General features: G+C 42.4%; 1 protein-coding gene across 4 annotated transcripts in view; it reads right to left on the minus strand.

Moving 5' to 3' along the window:
• EDA (ectodysplasin A) overlaps positions 1 to 18,933 on the minus strand; it is a 205,021-nt gene that overhangs the window by 92,801 nt on the left and 93,287 nt on the right. For all 4 annotated transcript variants that reach the window (XM_044268472.1, XM_044268471.1, XM_044268470.1 and 1 more), the window contains exon 2: positions 2,824 to 2,929. In XM_044268472.1, coding sequence (XP_044124407.1) covers positions 2,824 to 2,929 — 106 coding nt within the window. The remainder of the gene's footprint in view (positions 1 to 2,823; positions 2,930 to 18,933) is intronic.

The following is an 18,933-nucleotide window of genomic DNA, read 5'->3' on the forward strand; positions in this document are numbered from 1 at the left end:
CTCTTCACAGTAATAATTCCCTCTGTGCCCCCTTCATTGTAGTAATGCCCTCTGGCTCTGTGCCACCTCAATAGTAGAAATGCCCATTGTGCCTCCTTTACAATAGTAATTCCCTCTGTGCCCCCTCCATAGTAGTAATGCTCTGTGCCTTCTCCATTGTACTAAAGTCCTCTGTGCCCCCTGTCTTCCTGCTTCACCATTCAGAGCCCCAACAGCCTGAAGGAGGGGAGGTGCAGCCCCGGGACCTGAGCAGTGAGTGACAGGACCCAGCTATGAGCGCTTCCATCTGTATTGATGGAAGCGCCCATTGCTTCTGGCACACCCGAGAGCCGGTACCCGTGGCGGACCGCCCCCCATACCCCTTAGTACGCCACTGGTACAGAGATGTCCTATGCATGTCTTTTTCTCAAACTACACCATCCTTGTAAACAGTAGCATATCTGGTGAGAGTTCTACCTTTGTTTCAGGGATATTATAATATGCAGAGCTGTTTAGTTAGTTATAACTGTTACTCAGGGAGTTGTTACTACTGTTAGATAGACATGTAATCTTATGTACAGACAGCCATTTTACCATGTGCTTTCACTGATGACTGTTAATGTTATAGTACATGCTATTCATGCATTATACGTATACATGCTATTTGCATTCTTGTAGTTTTACCAATCAACAATCCTGTTTTACTAATCAATCACACACTTGCACAATCTCTCACTCACGTGCATCGCGCAGAGAGTACAACCTGTTCACCAATAAACAAGTTAGACTACAAAGAACAGTCCTCTTATTTGGAAGACAGGAATGGTTTATGCTGAATGTCAGACTGCACACTGTGTGAACACGTATGAAGACAGAACATCAGGTCTTCAGCGTTACTGTCCAACCAGTTATACGAGCCCTAGTACTATATATCAGCAGTTAACAGCTGGATTAATGGTTTTACAGCGTAAACTTCTATGTCATAGAGACACAGTGGTGATTAGATCAGCTGTTGCCCGCAAATAACTGCACTATAAAAAAAAAATACTCAAACATATACAGTACAGACCAAAAGTTTGGACACACCTTCTCATTCAAAGAGCTTTCTTTATTTTCACGACTATGAAAATTGTAGATTCACACTGAAGGCATCAAAACTATGAATTAACACATGTGGAATTATATATATAACAAAAAAGTGTGAAACAACTGAAAATATGTCATATTCTAGGTTCTTCAAAGTAGCCACCTTTTGTTTTCACTTCACAGGTGTGCCCTGTCAGGTTTAATAAGTGGGATTTCTTGCCTTATAAATGGGGTTGGGACCATCAGTTGCATTGAGGAGAAGTCAGGTGGATACACAGCTGATAGTCCTACTAAATATACTGTTAGAATTTGTATTATGGCAAGAAAAAAAAGCTGCTAAGTAAAGAAAAACAAGTGGCCATCATTACTTTAAGAAATGAAGGTCAGTCAGTTCGGAAAATTGGGAAGACTTTGAAAGTGTCGCCAAGTGCAGTCACAAAAACCATCAAGCGCTACAAAGAAACTGGCTCACATGCGGACCGCCCCAGGAAAGGAAGACCAAGAGTCTCCTCTGCTGCAGAGGATAAGTTCATCCGAGTCACCAGCCTCAGAAATCGCAGGTTAACAGCAGCTCAGATTAGAGACCAGGTCAATGCCACACAGAGTTCTAGCAGCAGACACATCTCTAGAACAACTGTTAAGAGGAGACTGTGTGAATCAGGCCTTCATGGTAGAATATCTGCTAGGAAACCACTGCTAAGGACAGGCAACAAGCAGAAGAGACTTGTTTGGGCTAAAGAACACAAGGAATGGACATTAGACCAGTGGAAATCTGTGCTTTAGTCTGAGGACCAAATTTGAGATCTTTGGTTACAACCACCTGTGTCTTTTTGCGACGCAGAAAAGGTGAACTGATGGACTCTACATGCCTGGTTCCCACCGTGAAGCATGGAGGAGGAGGTGTGATGGTGCTTTGCTGGTGACACTGTTGGGGATTTATTCAAAATGGAAGGCATACTGAACCAGCATGGCTACCACAGCATCTTGCAGCGGCATGCTATTCCATCCGGTTTGCGTTTAGTTGGACCATCATTTATTTTTCAACAGGACAATGACCCCAAACACACCTCCAGGCTGTGTAAGGGCTATTTGACCATGAAGGAGAGTGATGGGGTGCTGCACCAGATGACCTGGCCTCTACAGTCACCGGACCTGAACCCAATCGAGATGGTTTGGGGTGAGCTGGACCACAGAGTGAAGGCAAAAGGGCCAACAAGTACTAAGCATCTCTGGGAACTCCTTCAAGACTGTTGGAAGACCATTTCAGGTGACTACCTCTTGAAGCTCATCAAGAGAATGCCAAGAGTGTGCAAAGCAGTAATCAAAGCAAAAGGTGGCTACTTTGAAGAACCTAGAATATGACATATTTTCAGTTGTTTCACACTTTTTTTGTTATGTATATAATTCCACATGTGTTAATTCATAGTTTTGATGCCTTCAGTGTGAATCTACAATTTTTATAGTCATGAAAATAAAGAAAGCTCTTTGAATGAGAAGGTGTGTCCAAACTTTTGGTCTGTACTGTATGTGTTGCAAAAACATGAAAAATAGGAGTTCAATTAAAAATATACATAAATAAGGCCTCAGAGGAATTTTATCCTACCAACATCCTGATTTTTATTCTGCGAAGTAGAAGACTAAATGGAAAATTACACAATCTTACCTGAAGCCTGAAGTATCCTTATATAACTCCTATCCCTTTCCATTTTCTTTTTATCCTTTAAAGATATGAAGCCCTGGAGTAAAAGCAACACTTACTCTCAGAGCCTTCGCTGCCTTTGTTCCGCCTTGTCCTTCGTAAAAGCCTGATGCCTTCTTCCAGATGTGATCTGTCTTCACTACTCAAATGATTTAATAGGGCCATCTGTAATAAAATGCAAAAATAAAAGACAAACATGTGACACTGAATAGTTGCAATATGATATTCCAGCAAGTTTAGGGGGAAAAATGTATTTGTTCATAACCTTATCTAAGGACATTTACACTGCTTATCAAATATCATCTGTATATATAATTTTTTACACAGTACGTCTAAAAGTAGCATTATTACATTATAACAAACTCTGCATTAGGGATCAAGATGAATGAGAACTCCTTTTACCTAAAGTACACCCCATGAGGAAATGGCGACCCCTGGTGGCAACTCCTGCAACAAACCTTCGCTTTAGAAAGACGCCTACACAAACACATACACGCTGCTTAGGGTTTAATTATCTCACAGATCACAGGGGCTCTGTATCATTTACAGCTTTTATTAGAAGAATATCAACATTTTTTAATGAAATGTCATTAAGTGCCCGTTAGTCACTAAGAAAATTAAACAGGTACTTCTGAAAATGTCAACGCTTGTGTGTGTGTGCCAAGAAATGAGTGGAAATCTGCATTCTTACATCAAGCTGAATGTGAGCAGTCTCTGTCCAAACTTGAATTCAGAAAAGGTTGGAAGCAGCTTGTTGTTTCAGGTACTGATGAAGTGCATGTACTGTAATGTAAATGCCATGGGCAAGGCTGAACCCCGGAAATCATTACAATACATCAGTAAACAATATTTTACCATCATTTCTAGGATTACAGCAACAATAGAGAACATTCTTGTGTCCTATATGTAGATCACAGAGATAATGATCGTGTGATATAGGCAGAGGCGTTTTTTTTCTTAGAGGTTGGGTGGGCATGCTTTCACTAGGAGCAGAAAAGAGTCACCACGTCTTCACGTCTTTGCACAGTTAAAGGAGTTGGCCACTGGTTACTGGTGACCAATGTGTAAGGCAAATAAATGGCACTTGCTAGCATAGCCTTTGTTGATATTCTGTGCCATATGCTATATATTTTATAGGCCATGATCCCTTATCCGCACAGAGTTCCTGTCCTTAAGATGGCCGCTGTTGGAGGCTCATGTGACCAGACATCACTCAGCCTGCTCCATTCCAACACATTGCACCTGCCCTAAACGCCGAATAGTGCAAGTGCAGATACTTGTAGCAGGTGCAGCGAATATGGATGAAGGAGACATCACATGGAGGTGATTTGCCCGGTCCCATGAGCAGTCATTTTATGGATAGGACCTCTGTGTGGACAACACAAAAGGCCAACAAGGGGGAATGACTTATAAATGTCAACAAAGGCTCTATTAGTAAGTGTCATATAGTCCCCTAAAACACACTTGTCAACAGTAACCCAGAAGTGGCCAAACCCTTTAAGTAGAGGTAAGTATAATGCACACTAAACATTCACACATTCTGTAATGTGTAACCATCCCAGTGTCTTTACTTGTCATTAAAGAGGTTCCAGCCCTTTTATATTGATGGCCTGAGGATAGGTCATCAATATCTGGTCAGCGGGAGTTTGACACCCTGTACCCCCACTGATTGGCTGCTCTGTAATCGTGTCGGAGTGGACTGAGCTGGTAACTGCAGTGCTGATTTCATTCACGTCATTTCCTCCCCTCAATTTTACCTATAAATGTGAGGTCTATTACTAGAATAGAAAACATACAAAATGTAAGTCTGGGGATATATTATATTATAGTTATTTTATGTTTTACTAAAGTTACATACTAAAAGCTCATTCCATAAATAGTTTTTCTGCTGCTGTATTCCAAGAGCCATAACAATTATTCTATCAGTGTAGCTGTATGAGGGCTTGTTTTGTTGCCAGGCAAGTCAGCAATTTTGGGGTACATCTAAATGCTTTATTAACTTTTATTATGCTTTTCTATAATAGTGAGCTAATCTCAAATATGACAGCGCTGAAAGACCGCTTAGATGGAGTTACCAATAAAGCATAATAGGCATCTCCCTAATGTCCCATACTATAAAACAAATGCATTATTAGGCCTCTTTCAGACGAGTGTGTCTAGTGGTAGTGTGATTCCCCGTTCTGCACACTGCTCGTTTCACAAGATTGCACAGCATTATAATGATTTCTAATGCTGTGCGTCTCTGCATTACCTGGTTTCTACAGAATTATACGGACAACATTATGTCAGTATAATTCTGTATACGCAAGGTCAGGCTGTGAGACACAAAATTGCGAAACATTATCATGCTGTGCGAACCTGAGAAACGAGCAACCTGTCCACAAGGGCTCATGCACACGAACAAATTGCAGTTCACAATGCATGGGCACCGTCCGTATGGCCTGTACTGGCGGATACAGACCTACTCAACTTGAATGGGCCCGAGATACGTCTGCACCCCAAAAATAATTGAGCATGTTCTCTCAAGTCAAAATGCCACGGAAGCACTCTTTAGTGTTTCCATGGCCTTTCCCACCCATTTAAGTTAATGTGTCTGCATCCGTGATACAGTGCGGATATGGCTGGTTGTGGACTGCAATATGGGCACGGCCAGCACATGTTCGGGTGCATGAACCCTGACTGGAAATCCTATCAGCAATCTGAGGAGCGCCTCTGTCCGCTCACAGTTTACCAAGCACAGTGCCGTACGCCGTATAGCGGCTGTGCTTGGTATCGCAGCTTAGCCCCATTCACTTGAATAGGACTAAGCTTTGCCTAGATCACTAGACATCACTTGCCTAGGTTAAGCAAAGAGAAGGCCAGCGTGCTCACTAGAACACTATGGTCTCCTCAAACAGCTAATCGGCGGGGGACTCTTTTGTTGGACCTCCAGTATTGATGAACTATCCTGAGAATATGTTATCAGGATAAAACAGTCGGAAAACCACTTTAATGCTGTAAAATAAAATCCAATAAAACAATCGCAGACTTGTTTTCTTTTCATTCCCATGCCCCACCATCAGAAAAAGATTTTTAATACGCTGGTGCAGATTTTCTAAGATAATGATGGCATAAACTTAGACAGGCTGTCTAGACATGAACTAGTTATTACAATGGCTCGGGCAGGATGATAGATCTGGTACAAGGCTAGACACTTTTCTCTGACTTTGTACCAACTACTGGTTAGCTTAATTGGAGACAATTTTCTGCCAAATTTTTGGGAGCTGTGGAACTAAAAGCAGTTGTATGTGGTCTACAGTGTTAGGTTTAGGGTTCGGGAGAAGCTAACTGAGGCCGTGATTTCTATAGATCAAGTGGAGGCAGGGCTCTAGGCCCAACTGTCATCCATCTGCTATCCATCTGCTGTAGGCTACAATGACATTTTGTCCACAGTGCCATGTTCTGCAGCAGCGACTGGAGAGCATAATAAAATGCATGCTATATCATTGTGGGTGATGGGAGAAAATGGTTAGACATTGTCAAGTCCCAAAGTTTTTGATTTTTACCTTTTTTTTTTTTTTAACAAGGTAAAGAAGTAAAAATTGTCCAGATCTTAGGATAATTTCACAATAGTGTTTTTTGCAGATCCGTCATGTATCTGAAAAAACTTTTCCGTTACAATAATAAACCCACCTGCATCCGTCATGAACGGATCCGACTGCATTATGTCTTATATAGCCATGACGGATCAATCTTGAACACCATTGAAAGTCAATGGGAGACAAATCCGTTTTTAATTGTGTCACAGAAAACGGATCTGTCCCCATTGACTTACTTTGTGTATCAGGACAGATTCGTCTTGTTCTGCACGACATTGTGGACAGAAAAACGCTGCTTGCAGCGTTATTCTGTCCACGATGGGAGCGCAACCAAACGGAATGGGATGCATTTTGGTGTATTCCGTTTTGTTCAGTTCAGTTTTGTCCGCATTGACAATGAATGGGGACAAAACTGAAGCGTTTTCCTCCGCTAATGAGATCCTATCACGGATCTCGATAGCGGAATTGAAAAGGCTGGTGTGAAAGTAGCTTTAGACGCGTTTCCGTTATTTTATTTAAATATGCTTTCTCAATAATTACTAGTTAGACAAAACCAATTCAATGTTAGATGTGTGCACACTGCTGTAATGTAAAAATACTGTAGGTAACTATCTATAGCGCTAGAAATCTGCTTGGAATATGAAATCAATGTGCTTCCCGAATATGTTCTCTTGCTAATATAATAATATCCTGAGGGCAGACAATCCAGGGAAACTGTCTCCAAGCTGAGGAACTACAACATTCTCCAAAATCTTGTGTTGCAATCTTTAGCACAACAGAGGGTGTTCCCAGTGCTGGGATTAGTTCATGCCTGAGGTGTGTGGTTAGGTAAAGGATAGTGTTGTATCATGCCACACTTTAAAAAATTCATTACATTTCTGAAACGTAATTCGACTTCCATAATTTATTTCTGCTTAGTAGCAATTCAAAAACACAATCTTACAATTGCTACATATAGAAATAGACATGATACTGTGTATGCTCCATAACATAAACAATATTATAGCACATATTGTGCCTACCATTACATTAATTTATACCATTTGATGACTGCTTCATTGTGAACCCTGCGGAACCGGATGATGAATGGCACACAACTCCAGGCACATTTAAGGCAGGTAAGAGGCACCCCAGTGTCAAGTCAGACCATTAAAAACCATTTACATCTGCATGGTCTGCATGCTAGAGGACCTGCAAGGGTACCTGACCACAGGTGTCATCGTCTTGCATGGGCCAGGGAGCATCCACCTTGGACGAGTGGGCCTCAGTGCTGTTCACTGATGAGTCGATTCATGCTGAGCAGAAATGATGGCCACCAACGATGTTGGAGACATCAAGGAGAGCGCTATGCATCAGCCACTATCATCACCAGACAAGCTTGTGGTGGTGGTGGTGTTAGTGCGGGCAGGTGTGTCTAGTCAAAACAGAACTGCCCTACACTTTGTGAATGGTACAGTAACAAGCCCATACTACTTAAATAACAGCATTAAAGCAGTGATTGTGCCTCTGCATGAACAACACGGGCCTAATTTCACCTTCATGGACGCCAATGTGCCAGCTCATCAAGGTCACATCTAGGGTCACTTCAATACCAAAATTTTGATTCGGTTTCGATACCATAAAAAAGTATTGCGATACTCGATACTACGCGGAAAAAAAAAAAGCCGCATGCATTCTACATTTTATTGAACGTCCGGCCCATAATTGATAGTCATATCCTATTTTTTGGGGGGGCAAGGTGACAAAAAAAAAAAAAGTGAATTGTGGGTTGTTTTTTTGGGGACTTTTTAGATGTGGCGATAATATGTTTATTTATTGTTTATATATTTTATATGTAAAATTGGGAAAGGGGGCGATTTATACTTAATATTTTTATTTATTTATTTATATTAAATAAAATAATAACTATTGCCCTTAGGGGCTAGAACCTGGGATCTTTTAATCCCTTGTGCTATTTACCCTAATAGAGATCTATTAGGGTGAATAGGACTTCACACTGTACCTGCTGCCCTGTGCATAATGCACACAGCAGTAGGTAGCTTACCATGGCAGCCATGATTTTAATTGGGAAGGGGGGGGGGGGCCCGCACTGCGCCACCAAATTATTTTAATACTAGGGGGGTTGGGGAGGGGCCATCATTAGGGAACGGCTGCTGGAGATTGGGGTACATCAAATGGAGTGGCCTGCACTTTCTCCAGACCTGAATCCCATTGAAAACCTATGGGATCAGATCTATTCACTTAATTAACATAGTACCCTAAGAAGGCTCTCCTTACACACATAATCCCAAGCCACAGGCCACTCCTCTCTGCTGTCCTCCTCCTCCTGAAGAGCATGACGGCCCTGGCTTCCTCAGTGGGACTTGCGGTCACATGACTTTTCCATCACTGCGACCCGGAGCTTTATTCACTGACAATCCCAGCCTCTTTTTCAGCGCATGAGCTCCCTCACTTCCCATAATATCCATGGCCACATTACCGCCTGTGTTGCAGTCACGTGACAAGGACCAGAATAATCATGTGATTCCCTTTTCTGTCTAATTTTTAAAAGACTAGTTTTGAAGGAACAATGCTCTGGGTAACTTTACAATGTGCCTCTGTCCATCCTCTGCATAAATCTTTGTTTTAATAAACATAGTGTAATGTGTCTTTGCAATGACACCTGTGGGCAGCCCCTCCCCTTGGGGTCACCCCACAGGTGTGTTTTTTTGGGCAGTTTCTTTAGATAGCTTCAGGCTATAAATATTATCTATATACTGTTCACAAAATTAGGCCTCATGTACACGGCCGTTGTTTCAATGGGCCCGCAAAAGATGCGGACAGCACTCCGTGTGCAGTCCGCATCCGTTGCTCCGTTCCGCGGCCCCGCTAAAAAAATATAACATGTCCTATTCTTGTCCGCGCTTTGCGGACAAGAATAGGCATTTAGATTGACGTTTTTTGCAGATCCGCGGTCGTGTGGATGTAGCCTTATTCTGAAAAACCTGATGAAGGGGAACGGTTTGTTCCCGATCGAGTTGTTTTTATTTACGTGCCATCTTCAAATAAAGAAGAATCTGATTTAGCGCAAATTTTACCAGTGGGCATTTAAAGCTACTTTCACACTGCCGGAATAAATGTCAGACATGTTGTAGTTTTATTCCGGCAGCCTCTCGCCGTGCCTCCGCACCCCCCCCCCATTATTGTCAATGGGGACAGAGCGGCAGTCTGGGGGCACACGTGAACTAGCGGCAGGACTGATCCGGCAGGCTGTTGATCTGTCGGAACAGCCTTCCAGAGGTCCGTGCCGCTAGTGTGAAAGTAGCTTTAAATGCCCTACTTTCATGATATAATATCATTGTGAACTTTTAATGTTCTTACGTTTTCCATAAATTTCACCTGAAAGCCAAATATCCCTAACTTTTTGTGAGCAGTGTATGAAATAGGATTCGCTTCAGTCCTCATTCTTTCCAGCATAGTGGTGAATAGAGTAAAAGGGTTTTTCCAGGATTTTAATATTGATGACCTGTCCTCAGGATAGGTCACCAATATCAGATGGGAGGGGGATCAGACCCCCCCCCCCCACCGATCAGCTGCCTTCCCTTAATATTTTACCTGCTCACTGTCAACATCGCAGCGGTGGGCAAGTGTACTTACAAGAAGCCATCCCATTAACTTCTATCACTCCCATACACTTGAATAGGAAGGAGCTGTCCCATAGAAGTTCAATGTCAACAGTGAGCAGTTAAACGATGAAGGGAAGGATGTGCTCACACAGAGAGGCGTTCTCTTCAACCAGCAGAGGTCGTCAATATTAAAATCCCGGAAAACCCCTTTAATATACTGTATGTTGTAAACACATTGGGTTCAGGCACTAACAAAACTGAACCTACCAGACAACTTCCACTTGATTTGCACTTTGCTTTGTTTCAAGCTTCCAGCCAAGATTTTAGAGGTAACGTCTTACTTAATCCTGATTTCTATATTAAAACATGTCCCAATTCATGGTTTGAAATATTTTATTAAGTGCCCATTTGTCATAGAATAAAACAAATACACAAAATAAAATACCTGAGGCAATTCATTCTATGGGTCATAAAGAAAAGTTATGCCTTGCCCGCCCAGATAACCGGAAAGCATGTTTTAGGAGTATATAAACAGACCATGAACTCACATTGGTGCTGGATTTTCTGATCTTATTCTATGGGTTAGTATGAATACTGCCATTCCAAATAAATATATTTTTATTTCACATTTTTGTATTTTTGCACAATATAAATATGCTTTGTAAATAAAATAAAAAAGTCACTTTTAAATCCCTCCATTCCAAGAGTTAGGACTTATTACTTTATCTCCATCAACACAGCTATATGAGGGTATGCCTTTTGTGGTATGGGTTGGTGTTTTAGTAGTACTATTTTGGGGTACATATAAAAAAAATATATATAGTTTTTAGAATTGTTTTGGTGGTGGAATGAAATTTACTGTGCAGTATAAAATAACTTTACTGCTTTCTGCCCACCCATAGACTTTAAAAGTTAGGGATGGCAGGTGATCAGCATATAACTCTTCAAGGATGCTCCTCAATGATAATCATGCAGCCGAGGGAGCAGGGACAATGAAAGCCCTGCCTTCTCCTTCGCCGTATACATAGCCGTCAATGAGTGCTGTATATGCATATCAGAAAGCAGCAATGGTGCTTCCTGGATTAGTCCCAGTCATGCCACTGCTGGGGGCTGGTTGTCTGCATGAGCTGCTAGGTCTTAGATCAGCTCTGCAGCCTTGTATAACGTCTCTGAGGGCTTCATTCCCCCTGTAACTGGGGCTAATGTTGCATGAGAAATTGGCAATAGAAAATGTAATGTTAAAGGGGTTGTCAGAGCTGAACCCAGACATCCCTCCATTTTCACCCCGGCAGCCCCCCTGACATGAGCATCGGAGCAGAGCTAAAGCCTGCCCCTCAGAGCCAGTGACGTCACCGAACACACTGCCGGGCGGAAGTTACCGCCCAGCAGTGTGTTATTGAAAACAAAAGAGCCCGTGCCCTGTGCGATTTAGCACAGGGCAAGGGAGCACATCGGACCATGAGATGCTCCGATGCTAGCCTCAGGGGGGCTGCCTGGGTGAAAATAATGGTATGTCCGGGTTCAGCTCTGAACCCGGACAACCCCTTTAAATGCTCCCAAAGTTTAAAGGGGGCAAAATGTGTAAAACAAAAAAAATAAAAAAGAATAAAAGAAAATAAAAAAATGCCACTACGCCATTTTTTCTAGCCCCACCTCTGGCATCTATAAACTGTGCATCCCCTATATCAAAATGACCAATATGGAAATGGTACACAACTTAAAGGGTTCTCTGGGAATTAAGAAAATAAAAATACTTAAATATTACTTCATTATAAATATATTCCCAAATACCTTACATTAGTTATAATGGCTCATTTTGTCTGGGGAGAAATCATTAGGAAAAACAAAATGGCCACTGTCCTATTGGTACACACAAAACCTGTCCTAATCACACAGGCGGCCGAGTTACTTTACAACGCCGAGCTAAAGAGCTGCCTCATACTCCTCTCTACTCTGCTTGTCAGGGATTATGATCCTCAATACAGTTTAATATGGTCATCAGCTGAATCTCTGTTGGAATGGAGTTTATGAGCAGATGTGGCTAATGAGCAGCAGCACTTGTATGTAGTCTCCAATACCACAGCCCCACATTACCACAGTCTGTCCTGTCCGTCCCCTCTATACTTCAAGTCTCCTCGTGAGCTCCATTCCTACAGAGATGCAGCTGAAGATCTGTATTCAGGATCATAATCCCTGACAAGTAGGAGAGGAGGATGAAGCAGCTCTTTACCTCAGTGTTGTGAAGTAACTTGTCCTCATGTGTGATCAGGACAGGCTTTGTGTGGACTAATAGGACAGTGGCCATTTTGTTTCTCTTAATCATTGCTCCCTAGACAAAACAGGCCATTATAACTAATGAAAGGTATTTGGGAATATATTTATAATAAAGTAATATCTACGTATTTTAATTTTCTTCATTCCCGGAGAACCCCTTTAAGTATTTTAGTTGCACTATGTGTTATTAAATAAATTGAAAAAACAGACAATTTTCCCAGATGTAAAAATAAAAATGACAACAAAATGCCCCATGAATCACAGAAAAAAAAATGTCAGTTACAGTTTTTGCACCCAAGTGCACCTTTTAAAGACACATGTATTTAAAAAAAAATGCCATGGGCGACTAAGCCAGTTCTACTTTACACCAGTTTGATAAATCTCCCCCAGCACCTTTTTTTCCTTTTAGGCCTCCATTCTTCTGTAGATATGGCGTGTGTAAGGCTACTTTCACACTAGCGTTCGGGCGGATCCGTTCTGAACGGATCCGCTCATAATAATGCAGACGGAGGCTCCGTTCAGAACGGATCCGTCTGCATTATATTAGCAAAAAAAAGCTAAGTGTGAAAATAGCCTGGGACGGATCCGTCCAGACTTTCAATGTAAAGTCAATGGGGGACGGATCCGCTTGAAGATTGAGCCACATTGGGGCATCTTCAAACGGATCCGTCCCCATTGACTTACATTGAAAGTCTGGACGGATCCGCACGCCTCCGAACGGCCAGGCGGACACCCGAACGCTGCAAGCAGCGTTCAGCTGTCCGCCTGTCCGTGCGGAGGCGAGCGGAGCGGAGGCTGAACGCCGCCAGACTGATGCAGTCTGAGCGGATCCGCCTCCATTCAGACTGCATCAGGGCTGGACGGCTGCGTTCGGGTCCGCTCGTGAGCTCCTTCAAACGGAGCTCACGAACGGAAACCCGAACGCTAGTGTGAAAGTAGCCTTACTCTGTTGAACCTTATAGTTGAGAGTGATGGTCCAGAGAGGCAGAAACCACCTCTCTATTCTCCCAAGGCAGAATCTACAGTCGCTATATGCGGTCCAATCATAGCAGACATTCTAGAGGCGAAGCAAAGTGTGATTTCACTACACTTGGAAGGGGAGCGGGGCAGCGAGAATAAGGAAAGGTAAGCATGTTGCATTTTTAAAATTCATGACTGGTCCTCTGACTTTACTCCATAGGTCATTACAATTGTGGAGGTACTAAATATGTATTTAAGGTGGACTTTTTTTTTTTTTTCAAAATTAAAACATTTTGTCACACTTCTTTTTGGGGGGTGAGGGGTTGGACTTTAATTACACTCTTCTATAATGATCACTTCTATAATGCTCCGAAATATAGAGGGGGTAATTTATCATGAGGGCAATTTTTTATACCAGTGCTACTTTAGTATGCATTGGAATAATTTGCCTCAATTTAATCAAATGTCGTACATTGATAAGTTTGGCTCATATTTACAGCAATGACAAACTACCATGCATAAAACATAGCCTTTAGTATATACCATATAAAAAATAAATAAAAAATTATATAAAAGAAAAAAAAGTGAAGAAAATATAATATAAAATGAGTCAATACTCTGCACTTAGGGACACAGGTAGGCGGGTATGAGCCAAATATATTTTACTATGGGCTCTGACCCTAGAGCTTGCCCTATATCTATCATACCCTGCCTATAAACGGAATGGCCGCCCCGCTAGGTAGCTCTATCCCCTATTCAGGGCCATCCTAGGGCGCTCAGGGGGTTCCTGATACAGGATAGCCCCCATCACTTTTTTTTCCCTTTATATCGTCATTTATACATTTATATACAGACATTTGCCTTTTGCAGCCCTGTGAAAATCCATAGGTGTTATCAGTGACTGATGGCATTATGTATATAAGTGTACATACAGAGAGAGCTGTCAGTCACTCTTAATACATCCTCCCTGTACCAATAGCCATTCACAGGGCTGCAAAAAAGCTAAGATATAAAAGTATGTTATATGTTTTACTGAATCTTTTCTAAAAAATATACAATCAGCTCCTCCTGCTCTATAACATGCTGTAAGAGGACCTGTCCCGCCTCAGACATGTCTGTCTGTTTTAATAACTACATGCATTCCCCGTGTAAAAGCTGGGGCAATGCAATTCTGGGGCATCTACTCTTATGATTTTATGCTGTGCCATTTCTGTATTATTTCTGCTAGACGTTATGAATGAACTGCCAGCAGCTTGCAATAAAGGAACAGATGGGGGGGCCCCCGACACCAGCAGCACTGATTGGACAGTCAGACACACCCACTGCCGGTAACTCCCAGCAGTATCTTTACAGCAGACTGCCGTAATTATTATAATAATGTAATAATTATTTACAGCAGACTGCTGGCAATTTATTAGTAAACTTCTAACAGGAATAATACAGAAATGGCCCAACAGAGAGGCATAAGAATAGATGCTAGAGAACTGGTATTCCATGGGGACTGCAAGTAGATACTAAGGGCCAGATTTATCATTAGCTGAAGTCAAAATTTGCGACTTTTATTGGCCAGTTTTCTGAAAGTGGGCGTGTTTTCTTATGTAAAATGAATCTCTAGACAGATTTACCATTTAGACAATTTAAAAAGTCGCACCTCATTCTAGTGCGACATTACTTTATTTTTTTAATAGAACATGCAACTTTTTCGTAAAGACATGTGACTTCTGTAAAGCCGCTTAGGCTACTTTCACACTAGCGTTCGATCGGATCCGTTCTGAACGGATCCGATCATAATAATGCAGACGGAGGCTCCGTTCAGAACGGATCCGTCTGCATTATTTTAGCATATAACAGCTAAGTGTGAAAATAGCCTCGTACGGATGCGTCCAGACTTTCAATGTAAAGTCAATGGGGGACGGATCCGCCTGAAGATTGAGCCATATTGTGGCATCTTCAAACGGATCCGTCCCCATTGACTTACATTGTAAGTCTGGACGGATCCGCACGCCTCCGCACGGCCAGGCGGACACCCGAACGCTGCAAGCAGCGTTCAGCTGTCCGCCTGTCCGTGCGGAGGCGAGCGGAGCGGAGGCTGAACGCCGCCAGACTGATGCAGTCTGAGCGGATCCGCTCCATTCAGACTGCATCAGGGCTGGACGGCTGCGTTCGGGTCCGCTCGTGAGCCCCTTCAAACGGAGCTCACGAGCGGACCGACAAACGCTAGTGTGAAAGTAGCCTTACTGAGGGATAAACTGCTACCGTCAAACCATATTTATCACAGTATTAAAGGACCATTAACAAATCTGACAGTCAAAAGTGACTTTGGACATATGTAAAAGTGGAGCAAGATGTAAGTGTAATAATAAATCTGGCCCATAGACTGACATGTCAGGAGAGGTGACAGCTCCTATTTAAACTGCTGCAATAAAAAAAAATATATATATATACAGCAATGATTAAAGGGTTACAGGAAATCTTGTATTTATATATACAAAATAACCATAAATGTCGGTAACTAACTTTCAAAAAAATAAAGAATAAGGGACACATTGAAACAATTAGTCTAGAGAACACTGCAGCATTCCTAACATACAGTCCCAACAACTGTGTCACCACTACAGAACAGACCGAGCGTGCTACTACACTCTCACTGGTGAGAACTCATCGGGGTTAATGATGTTCCTAGATGTTCTGGTTAGGGAATCCATGTACTGATGAAATCAATGAACGATAAAGACAATATTATAGAAATGCAGCAGAAGAATTTTAAATTTGGTTGAACTTGAAGAAAAGCTGGAATGTGCAGTAGATCAATATGACATCTCTGCGCAAGGACAGTTAAAAAAAAAAAATGAAAAAATAAAGGTTAAGTAGAAGGCATCGTCAAACCTTAAGTAGATTGCAAAGACGTGTGAACAGAGTCTTAGGACAGCACTAGGAGTCCTGATGGTTCCATATTGCTGAGGTACTATGTGTGAATGGCCCTCAATACAACACTGTATCCTCCCCTAAAAGCCATACTACTAGGAGAGAATACCTATGTAATACATACAGGGTCTGATGGCTCACGTCACAAAGCTTCCACATGATTGTGAGAAAATCTCTTTATCCCTTTATATAAAAGTCATTCAGCGTTACAGTATGAACCCACAGATTTCTATGGATTCCATGTTATGGAGAGACAGAAGAGACATAATCGCCAGACATTTACAACGTTACAGAGAAAGGGCTCATGCACACAAATATATTTTCTTTCCGTCTCCGTTCCGTTTTTTTTTTTGCAGACCGTATACGAAATTATTTCAATGGATCCGAAAAAAACAAAACAGAAGGTACTCAGTGTGCATTCCGTTTTCGTATGTCCGTATTTCCGTTGCCGGAACTGCCCGCCTGATCAGTCAATACGGACGCAAACTGATGGCATTTGTCAGACGGATCCGGATCTGTCTGACAAATGCATTAAAATATCGGATCCATCTCTCCCGTATCATCCGGAAAAACTGATCCTGTATTCGCATTTTTAAAAGGTCTGCGCATGCGTAGACGGAAAAGCCGGATGTGTTTTGCCAAATACTTAATGCAAATTAATGCGGGATCCGGCATTCCGGCAAGTGATCAGTATTTTTGGCCGGAGATAAAACTGCAGCATGCTGCGGTATTTTCTTCGTCCAAAAACGTAAGAGGGACTGAACTGATGAATCCTGATGCATACTGAACGGATTGCTCTCCATTCAGAATGCATTAGGAAAAAACTGATCAGTTTTTTTTCTGGTATTGAGCTCCTGTGACGGAACTCACACCCTTAGGGGGCTATGATCCGTACAATTAAGCCCTCAGGTGCCGCACCTGAAGGGGTTAATTGTGCGTATCATAGCCCCCTGTAAGAGATCCGGGGCTACCAGGCAGCAGACCCCCCTCCCCAGTTTCAATTTCATTGGTGGTCAATGCGGCCCCCCCTCCCTCTATTGTATTTATATCTGTCACTTACCAGTAGGAGGAGCTCCTGGCCGGTAACAGACAGCGCAGCAGCCAGCAGGTAAGTATGATGCTTCTCCGCTGCCACCAATGAGTTAAATACAATAGAGGGAGGGAGGGGGGCCGCACACTAATGATAATACAATAGAGGGAGGGAGGGGGGGCCGCACTGGCCACCAATGATATTCAAACTGGGGAGGGAGGGGGGGTCTGCCCCCTGCTGCCTGGCAGCCCCTGATCTCTTACAGGGGGATATGATACGCACAATTAACCCCTTCAGGTGGGGCAGTCATGTACACAGTTTGTAGTATATTCTAACTAGAAGTGTCACCATCACCATGGAACCCCGCTTTGCGGACCGTGAAAAAATACTGTCGTGTGCATGAGGCCTAACCCGCTTGTCTGTCATTCTGATCCTGCCTGTAATGATATCACCTTTGTGTGTAGATAAGACAGGATCCACTTACAATAGGTGACACATTTCCTTTAACATATACATTTTGTGCTGGACTCTGAAGGACGGAAAAGCACAGTGTACTACATATTGGCCCCCCCCCCCCCCATATATTGTATATTTTCATGCAACCTACCTTGGGGAAATAAAGACAGATTTCTGCAGTTTCCATTGAACTCAAATACAGTCCTTTAGCATTATATCAACCTGTCCATAGTGCTGGCAACAGAGTTTTGACATTTAAATGGGGTATTCAGGTGCTTTGAAGTTATCCCTATCCAGAGGATAGGGGTTAATTATTAGATCGGTGGGATCCTACCACTGGGACGCCCACTGATCACAAGAGTGGTGGGGCATACGCAAGGCTGCTCCATTTATCTCTATGGGAAATCCTGAGATAGCCGAGTACAGCGCTCGGCTATATCCATAATTCCCGTAGAAATGAATGGAGCAGCCTTACGCATGTCCAACCAACCACTCCGTTCGTTTCAGGGGGGCTATAAGGATTATAGGGCCTCCATTCTTATGATCAGTGGGGGTCCCAACAGCAGAACCCCAACAATTTAATAGTTCTCTCCATCCTGTGGATAGGGGATAACTTCAAACAACCGGATTAGACCTGTAATGCCCAATTCCTCAAGACAACCCTTTTAAGACTGCATCTGGCTTGGCAATCAGCTAACTAACCAGGATGTAGAAACATTTGGCAATCAGCTGTCATCAGTGGAAAAAGCTGTTGTCCACTTGCAGGGTGACTGTAGTATGGTCCACCATGGACCTCTTCTGTGTAGAACAGAATGGGGCCCCTACTAAAAGATGTGTATGCAAGAATATTCAGTCTTGAATTCAATGTCAGTATGCAACAACACAAATTATTAGAAAGGAAATATTTCGAAAGCTGCATAGGAAACAATTAAAAAAATATATTTAGAGATGATATAACTACATACACAGAAACACAACCAGGAAGCTAAGCAAATCAAATGCCTGGCAAATACACACTCAAAGCTGCTACATATGACATGCAGATGGTGCAGATAGTTAACCCCGAAAAACATCCATCCATTCATAGGCAAAGACTTGCAGAAACAAATAAAACTGGAATCTGAGTACAATTACTGTAACATGAACCATTCACCAATTTCTCACCATCTATTATAAATACCTCTAATGACAATTACTAGAAGAAAAAAAACACTTAATATTTATTTGCTGTGGCAAGCTTCAACTGTGACATTCTTCATGCTTCAACTGTGTTCATTCACACTTTATGAAAATGTGCTAAACATGCTTTCAAGTATTTCTGTAACTGCACTAACAAGAAAC

The sequence above is a fragment of the Bufo gargarizans genome, chromosome 9, assembly GCF_014858855.1.
Source record: "Bufo gargarizans isolate SCDJY-AF-19 chromosome 9, ASM1485885v1, whole genome shotgun sequence".
Taxonomy (NCBI): domain Eukaryota; kingdom Metazoa; phylum Chordata; class Amphibia; order Anura; family Bufonidae; genus Bufo; species Bufo gargarizans.